The 13206-nt window shown below is 39.4% G+C and overlaps 1 protein-coding gene across 1 annotated transcript in view; it reads left to right on the top strand.

Moving 5' to 3' along the window:
- The window catches only part of LOC127081238 (uncharacterized), a gene marked incomplete at its 3' end in the record, with an annotated part of 62483 nt that extends 50152 nt beyond the window's left edge, over window positions 1-12331 (top strand). The window contains exons 5-9 of the mRNA XM_051021516.1: window positions 9539-9623; window positions 9819-10105; window positions 10370-10657; window positions 10730-10867; window positions 11357-12331. Of these exons, the coding sequence (XP_050877473.1) occupies window positions 9539-9623; window positions 9819-10105; window positions 10370-10657; window positions 10730-10867; window positions 11357-12331 (1773 nt within the window). The remainder of the gene's footprint in view (window positions 1-9538; window positions 9624-9818; window positions 10106-10369; window positions 10658-10729; window positions 10868-11356) is intronic.
- Window positions 12332-13206: the final 875 nt, after the last annotated feature.

The following is a 13206-nucleotide window of genomic DNA, read 5'->3' on the forward strand; positions in this document are numbered from 1 at the left end:
CCAGGAAAAAGTTAGGGACATAAAGAATAAATATATATATTCCGCTAGATTGAATACCTTGCCTTGGGGCAATCTAGGCAAAAATTAGGGATTTGGCAAGTAACTGCATCCTGACAAGACTTTGTTCTACAAGTTGTCATCTATCAAAGATTCTCGCTCAGTCATCGTCAACTGAAGCTTCAAGTACATCGGATTCAGAGTTGGTGGAGAAATGGTCATTATGTTCAATGTAGCCTTTTTCCAATATATATCACCAATTTCAAATTTGTAAAGATCCATGGAGTCTCTCCATTTGCAGACTACCATTCCATCAAATAAATTTGAGCCTTTATCCAATCCTTTGTGCTCTTATTTGTTCCTATTCAACAAATGTTTTGCATGTTTTAATTGAGAGATATCATTATTTTAAATAAACAAAATTTTCAATAAAATTGTTTTTAAACAAAGTGAACATTCACAATGACAAAAGGATACCTAGGATGCTTTTAGTGCTCTCCCAAGGATGGTATAATTCCCAAAAGGGTAAGACATTTGTTCATATTACCAGCATACTTGTTTTCTCTTCATTTATCTTTCAAGTTGTCTCCTCCGCAGGCACAAAAGAAAGTTGTACCTCCCGCTAGATCCCCCTTGAGTTTGGATTTAGCATTTTGTGTTATTAATTATACGGTTGTCATCCCTTGTGCGGATTGACCTAAAATCCCTTATAGATTGATAAATTAAATATGCTAATCCTTCTGAAGGAGTCAGTTTCCCCTAATTTCAAGTGAGAAATGTCTCCTCTGAGTGAGCAGGAAATCCCTGACTGTGGAGTTTTCATCAAACTTGGTTTGTAGCTTTTCCTCTGTGGACTTGTCTACTCTGGATCTCCAGTAGATTTTGCTCTTTGATTGTCCTCAGCAGGGTTGATCCCACTCCTACTCCCTAGTATTGGTCATCAGTAGGGTATCCCTAATAGTTGCCTACGGGTAATCCTTGATTCATTCGTTAGCAGTACTCCCCTAGGAGGATTGCCTGATCAGAGCCCGTTTGTGGTTTCTTCCCGAGCAGAGTGGTTGATAAAGATGTTTATCTTTCCATCCTCAGCGGAGTAGTATCCCTTCCTCCTCAGCAGAGTTTGTTTTCTTCAGTAGTGCAATATATGTGGTGACATTGGAACCTTCTGATTGGTGGTTGTCCCCCACAGAGTTCCATCTTCCCCTCTAATAATTTCCCCAGTAGAGTTTCTTCTACGGCGGATTTTATCCGTGTGATGATCATGTCCCCAGCTGGAGTGACCGATTCTCCTTACATGCAGAGATCTTTGTTTCCTGGTATCTTTTGCTCCCATCAGATTGGATGTTCTCCAGTGGGCCCGGCTTTCTCTCCTAAGATGTAGTACCGGATGTTTGTCTATTGATTCCTGGACATGTTTGTGTTAGATATGTCAGTTTGTCAACATTCACCATACATAAACCACGCATATACATGCATAAGCTTGACATCTAGATATTCATGTTGCATTCTTTTCCATATATCTTTGGTTGTTGTCTCCTGCTATTTGGTGATACGTATTTCCCCAAGCAGATGATTGTGATTGATCTCCCCATATAGAGTCATCTCTATAGGCAGAAAATGTCTATCCTTCTTCCATATTCCCCTGAGTTATATCCTCATTGGATTGAGTCTTGTTTCATAGTGTCTCTCTAGCTTGTTCCTAGACTGATTGCTTTGTTACTTCCCCGAAGTTTAGATGAATGATTGCTCGGTCGCCAGTAATTGCTCATCTTTTCCCGGCGGAGTCTGTGGCCTTCTACCCAGTAACCGGTAGTTATAAGTCCTATTTCTGTGGTTTTCTACCCTCATACCGGTAGCTGTAAATCCCGTTTTATCCCCTTGCAGAGTTAACCTTATTTTTGTTCATCCTAATCAATGGCGGTTACTCTTCTGTGGTTTTCTACCTAGTTTTGGTAGATGTAATCCCCTCTTGGACGGTTATCTTTATCCAATATTCGGTATTGATATTCCTTCACTTTTTGAGTATCTCTCCCGGATCATTGCCTTTGTCAATGTATCCCCGGAGAGTTACCTTTCATTTACCCTTGGTTGGTAATGATCGTTTCTCCCTTTGATTGGTCATCATTTTTATACCTAGCATTCGGTATCCCGATGTCCTTTTCCTTTCGGTCGATTTATCCTTTATTAACCCAGTAACCGGTTGTGGATAATCTTTCATGCGAGTATATTATCTATGTTCTGACGGTAATAGATAATATATCTCATGCGCTCTTTGGTCGAAATCTTTTGTTCTTCCCCAGTCGAGTAAGATTCGTATCCCCTTTGCAGAATTGAATGCCCATCCTGTAATCGAGTTTTCTTTTTCAACCCTCCTTTCGGATGATGAGTGTCTTGAAAATATTCCCCAATTCACGCTTGGTCGGTCACCTATTATATGCCCAGTAACCGGTATCCCTGGTGTTCCCTCCTTTCTGCTCCCTATTGTGACTTTTTGTCCCCTGTGGAGTCAAATTTTCCTGAGTTGAAATATACCTTTTTAGGTCTTCCTCATATGATTTTGGATGTTTGATATCTCTCACCCTCATACCGGTCTTAGATATTCATTCTCCCCGAGCATGTTGTTCTCTCACCCTTTTACCGGTGTTTTTGATCACATGTCTCCTTGAGCTTATTAGCCAGTAACCGGTAATACCTTATCCTGTTGTTTCCTCAGATGAGTCCTGTTTGGACATTCCTCAGTGAACTCCCTTAGTGGATATCCCCCATCTGAGTCCGGATTTTCATCCGAAGTATCCTTTGTGGATAGTTTTTGTTGTATTGGCATATTCCCCAATACATGCATCTTTGAGTCAGCTCGAGTCCTTCCATTGATGGAATTCCTCTCGTGTATCTCAGTAAGTCTTAAGTCGTGACCTTCTCACGCATTTTATTCCCTCTCCTATCCCCATAAGAATCCCCAGAGTCTCTGTCCCATTGAGTGTGTTACTCATTATGGATGGTCAGTTTCTCCTAATTTCTTTTCTCTCTGTGGACACATATCTCCACAAAGTATTACCTTTTGCATACATACATTTGCATCATGAGGTATCTTAGGGACCAAAATTCGTCTCTTTGTTATTATTTAAGCCCATTCTACCTTGTCGAGACGAAGATTTTAACCTTCACTTCTCCGGCTAGACTGACCTTAAATAGGGGCATCTGTAAGACCCCGATTTTGACCCTAAGATCCCTCATGGCATCATAACATTGCATTTACATTGCCTCAAGGATCATAAGCATCTTGGCTCCTTACCTTTGGGGTGGGATCTCTTGTGAGTTGGTTTGAGATCACCAAGCATGCTTGAATTGTATATTATTGCTTTTCTCATTTTATTTACTAACCAAAAGCACAAAAATATGTCACTAACATCTCTTGTTTGTAGCTTGAGCAGTCACAAGGTCTAAAAGCTTCTAGGAGATCCTATGTACATTGATATGGCCAAGAGAAGATGAAAGCAAACATGGCAACGGTTCCCAAAGCTCTCATACATCAAATATGCCTCCCAAGTGTCTCAATTCATCATTTTGATCAAAGCAAATCAAGGGGTTTGAGGCTTGTTTCTCAAGGAAACCCTAATTCATTTGTTCATCAACTGTGCCTTGCTCATGAAGCAATCTCAACCCATGATCAAATACAATCAAGGGAAGTTATTTCATTCATAATTTCATGCATATTTGAACTTAATTGAGTGTCCTAAATCATCAATTCATCAAGATATGAGGTTTGGACTTGAGAAGTTGATCAGTCAATTCATCTGACTATTTTGAAATACACTGAGACCTAACGTTTGATGTATATGGAAAATGGAGATTACCCCAAGAGAAAAAATGTTCTTAAGGACCATAGGAACAACCTTCATGTTCATCAAAAATTTATTTGAAGCTTGGAAGGTCATCATCCATTCCAAACATTATAGGTCATTTTGACTGAAACCCTAATTTTAGGTCGACTTCCCAAGGACATAACTCCTTCATTTTTCATGATTTTGAGGTGGGATTAAATGCATTGGAAAGCTTAAGATGTCCACTTAGAATGTTATGTTGAGAAAAATTTCAAAATCTCAAAATAAATACATGTGATAATGCAAAACATTATAGGTCACTTTGGACCAAATGCATTGAAATGTGAAAAAGTCCAACTTCAAGTGCCCATAACTTCTTCATAAAAAATCTAAATGATGCAAAATTTAAGTCCATATTGATTGCCTTGAAAAGATATTCAATTTTTATGTTGAAGAGTTTGTCATTTGGAACTTGCATCACTGAGACAGAAGGGCTTGAACTTTGGCCAATTTTGAAAATCTTACATGTACATGTTTTGCACCCTACACTTCATGGCCAATTTTCATCAATTTCCAACGCCCAAATGGAGTTTTGATCAACATAACAATTGATCCTTATGCAATAAGCTTTCCAACCATTGCTCATGAGGTGGTGTTTTTATTTTTGGCTTAGCATTTTCGAAGGCTTGAGCATAATGGTGCAATTTTGGAAAATCACTTAATTTGCATTGCATGAGCTATTACCATCCAATCTGCACAACCAATTTACTTTCATCATGCATCAGCTACCAAATCCAGTTGGAATTGGGCCCTTCATGTGCCTATACAGGCCCATGCATGGAGGCCCTTTTCCATTCATGCAAGCTTGTGATCATGCATTCAGCATTGCCTTGCCTATAAATACCATGCCATAACTTCATAATTTCTCAACCTGAAGGCGCCCCAAATGCTGCGAAACTGAAATCACAACCCTCACTAAAGGAACTAGCTCACTTTTCTTCAAAATTTTCAGATCTGAACTTTGGTTTCCTCGATCAATTTTCAGATCTTAAAGTTCCTAAACCTTCTTCTCCTTGATCTATAGTGTGAACTATAAGCAATAGCACCAAGGAATTGTGACTCCAAGCCCTGCAAATCAGAGGTTTACCTCAACTATTATTTTCTTCGAATCTACTTGCATAGTTCTCATTGTTATTGTGTGATCTAAAGTCCTCTGCATAGAGGCAACATTATTGTGCTTTCAATTTTCAAAAATCATGAAGTTCATATGAACACCACAGATCTTCCACTTCTAATTTCTCTCAATATAGAGATCTAGAATGGATTTGGCTGGTACAGGGGTGATGTACATCACCCCAGCTCTCGATTGATGCCTGGATCGTGTCTTTTGGTTACCATTTAAATCTCTGCAAATTTGGACTTGGCCGAAGAAGACGGTGGCGCTGGCCACCGTCTGGTCTCTAGATTTGATCTGGATCGTCCATTCATGTTTCTAGATGCAATCTCATACGTCCAACCTTATGACTTTATTAATGGCATGGTGTATTTCGTTTGACTCACGCATATGGTGAACGCGCGATTCTTAGCCGTGTGATGATCCACGTCAATTAATGAAGTTTCATCAAGCGGTCCACGTAATTCCTTATTTTCTAATTTTCTGATTTTTATTCTTTTATTTCTTTTAATTCCATTTCTTTTAAAAATTCATATCTCTCTCATTATTGGTCCAAAAATTATGAGACCAATTTCATTTTTCTCCTTTTAATTTCTACTTTCTAAAAATGATTTTTAATATTTTTTACTTTAGCATTTGATATTTTTTAGTAATTTTCTCTTTTCTGGGTATTTTTAATTCATTTAAAATAGTTTTTGATATTCAAAAAATACAAAAATATTTTTCCAACCTTTTTGAATGATGATAAATCTATGAAAATTTTTGTCATCAATTTATTAATTGATTTGAGATTTATTTGAGATTTTAGTTCAATTAGGTTATTTTTATGCATTTTTAATTGATTTAAAATAGTTTCTGTAACACCCCGATAATAATATGTATTTATTTAAATTAAATTAATAATATGTTTATTAATTTAATTAGAATATTTGAATTATTATTATTATTTTGGGAATAATAATTATTGGGATAATTATTTATTGGAATAATATATAAGTTGGAATTTAGAAAAATCCCATTTTTGGTAAAAAGGTTAATTTCACGTGAAAAGGGAAAAGAGGCAGAAAGGGCAAAAAGCAAAAGAACGAAGGTTGAAGGAAGGGAAAGCTTGGAGCTCAGAGACTGCCGGATTAACTCAGGTAAGGGGGGTTTATCATCGATTAACGGGTATTATGGGATGATATGTACTGGGTAGTGATAGACCATTGTTTTACCTGTGATTGGATGATATATGTTGAATTTGTGAACTTTTGAGATGAACGAAAATTTGGATTATAATTGACGAAATTCGTAGGAATTAGAGGTAGAAAGGTTAGAAATTTGTGAAATCGAAAGTGTATGATTCGTGTTAGATGAGATGAATGAATTGTGTGTGGAATTTGGACTGTAGAAGGTTGAATTGGGTAGATCTCGTAGCAGAGAAAGCCATTGCAGATCTGAGAATTCTGATCTCTGGTCATACGCGTATGGCACTAGGCAATACGCGTATGAGATGTTGGTACGCGTATGGGGGGAAGCCTTACGCGTATGGGTGGAAAAGATGGCATTTTGAACGTGAATTGGTCTCTGTTGGTACGTGTAATGGGAAGTTGTTACGCGTAGCGTACGCGTATGAGACAGGTGATACGCGTATGAGTTGGGCGAGGAAATGCGCAATACGCGTATGAGAGTAGGCATTACGCGTATGGAGTTGGCCAGGTTTGGGCAATACGCGTATGGCATGGGCAGTACGCGTATGGGCAGAGTTGGGATTTTCATGAACTGTTGTTGTGCAGTTTTTGGTTGTTTAGGCTGAGTGATGTACTTAGCTGAGATATGATGTTGTAGGGGTCAATTCCCGTTGTTTTGAGTGGTATAGGTATTAGTAGAGCGGGCTAATACTATGGTTGATTATGTGGCATGATATGATATGCTTTTGTGATTAATTATGTTGATAATGTGTGATGGTATACATGATGATGTGAATGTATACGTGTGTGAATAGACTGTATTATGGCTTAGAGTGTGAGCATGTGTCTATTCTTGATTGTTGTTGATGTTGCATTGCTAGATGATTGGCATGCATATTGTGGCCTTCGGGTGGTAGCTAATTCCCATGGTGAGGAATTAGTGAGTATATCATTTGATTGTTGTTGTTGATGTTTGCATGCTAGGTGATTAGCGTGCATTTCATGGCCCATTTGGGGTGGTAGCTAATTCCCATGGTGAGGAATTAGTGAGTGAGTCACTATGTCTCAAATGAGTGGGACTAGTGAGCTTGGTAGCCGTGCCTGGATTTGGACGGTGAGGTTGAACTATATGTTCACAAATAGTCGGTACCGCATGCATAGAGTCTCATTGCATAATGAATGTATGGCATATGATATGAATGGATGTATTCCAGTATCATATGTGTGTTGTGTGTTGTGTTGTTAATGATTGAATATGATGGAGATTGTACTGTTGAGTATGATGTTTGAATGGATATTACTGTTGCTGAATGCGTAGTCTAATTAGGGTGAATTAATGTGTTAATTACTTGGCATTACATGTTGTTCTATAATGCTTATTATATTGATTGAGGAACTCACCCTTACGCCTATTTTTCAGGTAACGAGAAATAAGTTGAGTAGAAGCTTATGCTTGGAGTCTAGAGTAGTTTCTTATGGGTCATGCTCTGATAGATGTAACATCGGGAGGGAATGTTTTAATTAATTTGATATTGGTTGTTGGATGATTTACATGTATAGTGTTACATGTTTTACATTGATGTTGAATTTGATTCCGCTGCGAATTATGCAAAAGACCTTATTTTGATTTAAATAAATGAGCATGACAGGATATTTGATGAATGGAGTGAAATGATTGTGTGACACCCTTCGGGGCATAATTACTCTGATGAATATATGTGTATTTTAATTATAATAATTTGGGGTATTTAGAAGGGTGTTACATTAGTGGTATCAGAGCATCGTCGGTCGAGTCGAGTCGTAATTTTTCTGTTTCCCCTGTACGAGATAGGCGTTGTGTAACCCTATCAGTACTTATTGTTTTAGCTTGTTGGGTTTTCAGAGTAGAGATGGCTGGAAGAGGTAGAGATGATGCTGCGATTGCTGAGGCTCTGGGTATGCTAGCTGGAGTACTTGGAGGGAATCCAAATGTTGTGGGAATGGGAGCTGCTCGTCAGTTGAGTGAGTTCCAGAAGAACAATCCTCCAATGTTCAAAGGAGCATACGATCCAGATGGTGCTCAGAAGTGGTTGAAGGAGATAGAGAGGATCTTCAGAGTAACTGAGTGTGCTGATAACCAGAAGGTCAGGTTCGGTACACATATGCTGTCAGAAGAAGCTGATGATTGGTGGGTTGCTACCCGCACTGAGTTGGAAACTGCTGGGAATGCTGAGATTACTTGGGCTGTATTCAGAGAGAGATTTCTGAGGAAGTATTTTCCCGAAGATGTCAGAGGAAAGAAAGAGATAGAGTTCTTGGAATTGAAGCAGGGTAACCGGTCTGTTACGGAGTATGCTGCTAAGTTCACAGAGTTGTCTAAGTATTATACTCCCTATGCTGAGGCTGCTGGGGAATTTTCCAAGTGTGTGAAGTTTGAGAACGGGTTGCGTCCCGAGATCAAGCAGGCGATTGGATATCAGAGGATTAGAGTGTTTTCTGATTTGGTTGACTGTTGCAGGATTTTCGAACAGGATTCCAAGGCAAGAGCTGAGAGCTATCAGCAGAGAGTTGATAGGAAAGGCAAGAATCAGATCGATCGTGGGAAACCGTATGCAGTTGGCAAAGGTTTCCAGAGACAGAGTGGGATGAAGAGGCCTAGTGGGGGAGACTCTAGTGCTCCTGTCAAATGTTACAGATGTGGTCAGGCTGGACATCGTATCCATGAGTGTACCAGTAATGAGAAGAAGTGTTTCAAATGTGGAAAAGGTGGTCATTTAGCTGCAGATTGCCGGTTGAAGACTGTGACTTGTTTCAACTGTGGAGAGTTGGGTCATATCAGTCCACAGTGTCCTAAGCCGAAGAAAGAGAATCAGTCAGGAGGCAAGGTTTTTGCTTTATCGGGTTCTGAGACTTCTGCAGATGATCGTTTGATCCGAGGTACGTGTTATATTAATGGCTTTCCTCTTGTAGCTATTATTGACACAGGTGCGACTCATTCCTTTATATCTTTGGATTGCGCTGTGAAACTTAAGTTAGAGATATCTAAGATGTTTGGGAGTATGGTGATTGATACTCCTGCGAAGGGTTCAGTAACTACTACTTCAGTTTGTCTAAGTTGTCCCTTGAGTATTTTTGGTAGAGACTTTGGGATAGACCTTGTGTGTCTTCCACTAGTGCAGATTGATGTTATTCTGGGTATGAACTGGTTGGTGTTTAACCGAGTCTATATCAACTGTTTTGATAAGACTGTGATTTTCCCTGAGATTGCGGAAGGAAAGAGTTTGTTTCTATCAGCAAGGCAAGTGAATGAGGAAGTAGCTGATGGGGCAGAGTTGTTTATGCTGTTAGCAACTTTGGAAGCTAAAGATAAACTGGTGATTGGCGACCTAGCTGTAGTGTGTGATTTTCCTGATGTGTTTCCGGAAGAAGTGAAAGAATTGCCACCAGAACGTGAAGTTGAGTTCTCGATTGATTTGGTACCTGGTACTAGACCGATATCGATGGCTCCATATCGTATGTCTGCTGTTGAGCTAGCTGAATTGAAGAGTCAGTTGGAAGATCTGTTGGATAAGAAATTCATTCGTCCGAGTGTGTCACCGTGGGGTGCACCAGTGTTGTTGGTTAAGAAGAAAGAAGGTACTATGAGGTTGTGTGTGGACTACAGGCAACTGAATAAAGTGACGATCAAGAATCGGTATCCTTTACCGAGGATTGATGATTTGATGGATCAGTTGGTTGGTGCAAGTGTGTTCAGCAAGATAGACTTGAGATATGGGTATCATCAGATACGTGTGAAAACTGAAGATATTCAGAAGACTGCTTTCAGAACAAGGTATGGACATTATGAGTATTTTGTAATGCCTTTTGGTGTGACTAATGCGCCTGGAGTATTTATGGAGTACATGAATAGAATTTTCCATCCGTATCTAGATCAGTTTGTGGTAGTATTTATTGATGACATTTTGGTGTATTCGAAATCTGAAGAAGAGCATGCTGAACATTTGAGAGTGGTTTTGGGAGTCCTGCGAGAAAAGAAGTTATTTGCTAAACTCTCTAAATGTGAATTTTGGTTAGGAGAGGTTAGTTTTCTTGGTCATGTGATTTCAAGAGGTGGTGTTGCTGTTGATCCTTCTAAGATAGAAGCGGTATCTAAGTGGGAAGCTCCGAAGTCAGTTTCTGAAATAAGAAGTTTTCTTGGACTTGCAGGTTATTATAGAAAATTCATTGAGGGATTTTCCAAGTTGGCGTTACCGTTGACAATGTTGACTAGAAAGGGGCAAGCGTTTGTTTGGGATTCAAAATGTGAAGAAGGTTTCCAAGAGTTAAAGAGAAGGTTAACTACTGCTCCTATCCTGATATTACCGAGTTCGTCGGAACTATTCGAGGTTTATTGTGATGCTTCATTGTTGGGTTTAGGTGGTGTGTTGATGCAGAATAAGCAGGTTATAGCTTATGCTTCGAGACAGCTAAGGGTTCATGAGAGGAACTATCCGACGCACGATTTAGAGTTGGCAGCTGTGGTATTTGTTCTGAAGTTGTGGAGGCATTATTTGTATGGATCAAGATTTGAGGTTTTCAGTGACCATAAGAGTTTAAAGTATTTGTTTGATCAGAAAGAGCTGAATATGAGACAGAGGAGATGGTTAGAGTTTCTGAAGGATTATGACTTTGGTTTGAATTACCATCCGGGTAAAGCAAATGTAGTAGCTGATGCATTGAGTCGGAAATCATTGCATATGTCTATGTTAATGGTTAAGGAATTGGATTTAATTGAACAGTTTAGAGACTTGAGTTTGTTGTGTGAGAGTACTCACAATAGTGTTAAATTGGGAATGTTGAAGTTAACAAGTAGTATTCTGGATGAGATTAGAGAGGGTCAGAAATCTGATATGCTTTTGGTTGATAGGTTGACTTTAGTGAATCAAGGTCAGGGTGGTGAATTCCGAGTTGATGAGAATGGTGTTTTGAGATTTGGTAATCGGGTGTGTATTCCAGATGTTACAGGACTTGAGAAGAGTATTCTTGAAGAAGGACATCGTAGTGGTTTGAGTATTCATCCTGGAGCTACGAAGATGTATCATGATTTGAAAAGATTATTTTGGTGGCCGGGAATGAAAAGAGAAATTGCAAGTTTTGTTTATTCCTGTTTGACTTGTCAGAAGTCAAAGATTGAGCATCAGAAGCCGTCTGGGCTAATGCAACCGTTGGCTATTCCAGAGTGGAAGTGGGATAGTATCAGTATGGATTTTGTTTCTGGTTTGCCGAGGACAAGTAAGAATTTCGAGGCTATTTGGGTGATTGTTGATAGATTGACGAAGTCGGCTCATTTCATTCCGATCAGAATGGATTATCCGTTAGAGAGACTAGCTGAGTTGTATATTGAGAAGATTGTAAGTTTGCATGGTATTCCGTCTAGTATTGTTTCGGACAGAGATCCTAGATTTACATCGAAGTTCTGGGAAGGTTTGCAGAGAGCTTTGGGAACTAAGCTGAGATTGAGCTCTGCATATCATCCGCAGACTGATGGTCAGACTGAGAGGACGATTCAGTCACTGGAGGATCTTTTGAGGGCTTGTGTTTTGGAAAAGGGAGGTGCTTGGGACTGTTATTTGCCTTTGATTGAGTTCACCTACAACAATAGTTTTCATTCGAGCATCGGTATGGCACCGTTTGAAGCTTTGTATGGTAGGAGATGTCGGACACCTTTATGTTGGTATGAGTCCGGTGAGGGTGCTGTGGTTGGACCGGAAATTGTTCAACAAACTACGGAAAAGATTAAGATGATTCAGGAGAAGATGAGAATTGCTCAGAGTCGTCAGAAGAGTTATCATGATAAGAGGAGGAAGTCACTTGAGTTCCAAGAGGGAGATCATGTGTTTCTTCGTGTTACTCCGATAACTGGTGTTGGTCGAGCTTTGAAGTCAAAGAAGTTGACTCCTCGATTTATTGGTCCTTATCAGATTTTGGAGAGGATAGGAGAGGTAGCCTATCGTATCGCTTTGCCGCCGTCGCTTGCGAATTTGCATGATGTTTTTCATGTGTCTCAGTTGAGGAGGTACATTCATGATCCGTCGCATGTTGTCCAAGTAGATGATGTACAGGTGAGAGATAACCTGACTGTTGAAACATCACCTATGAGGATCGAGGATCGAGAGTTGAAGCAGTTGCGGGGTAAAGAGATCGCCTTGGTGAAGGTAGCTTGGGGAGGACCAGCAGGTGGCAATGTGACTTGGGAACTCGAGAGTCAGATGAAGGAGTCTTATCCGGAGTTGTTCGCTTGAGGTATGTTTTCGAGGACGAAAACTCTTTTAGTGGGGGAGAGTTGTAACACCCCGATAATAATATGTATTTATTTAAATTAAATTAATAATATGTTTATTAATTTAATTAGAATATTTGAATTATTATTATTATTTTGGGAATAATAATTATTGGGATAATTATTTATTGGAATAATATATAAGTTGGAATTTAGAAAAATCCCATTTTTGGTAAAAAGGTTAATTTCACGTGAAAAGGGAAAAGAGGCAGAAAGGGCAAAAAGCAAAAGAACGAAGGTTGAAGGAAGGGAAAGCTTGGAGCTCAGAGACTGCCGGATTAACTCAGGTAAGGGGGGTTTATCATCGATTAACGGGTATTATGGGATGATATGTACTGGGTAGTGATAGACCATTGTTTTACCTGTGATTGGATGATATATGTTGAATTTGTGAACTTTTGAGATGAACGAAAATTTGGATTATAATTGACGAAATTCGTAGGAATTAGAGGTAGAAAGGTTAGAAATTTGTGAAATCGAAAGTGTATGATTCGTGTTAGATGAGATGAATGAATTGTGTGTGGAATTTGGACTGTAGAAGGTTGAATTGGGTAGATCTCGTAGCAGAGAAAGCCATTGCAGATCTGAGAATTCTGATCTCTGGTCATACGCGTATGGCACTAGGCAATACGCGTATGAGATGTTGGTACGCGTATGGGGGGAAGCCTTACGCGTATGGGTGGAAAAGATGGCATTTTGAACGTGAATTGGTCTCTGTTGGTACGCGTAATGGGAAGTTGTTACGCG

The sequence above is a fragment of the Lathyrus oleraceus genome, chromosome 5 (genome assembly GCF_024323335.1).
Source record: "Lathyrus oleraceus cultivar Zhongwan6 chromosome 5, CAAS_Psat_ZW6_1.0, whole genome shotgun sequence".
Lineage (NCBI taxonomy): Eukaryota > Viridiplantae > Streptophyta > Magnoliopsida > Fabales > Fabaceae > Lathyrus > Lathyrus oleraceus.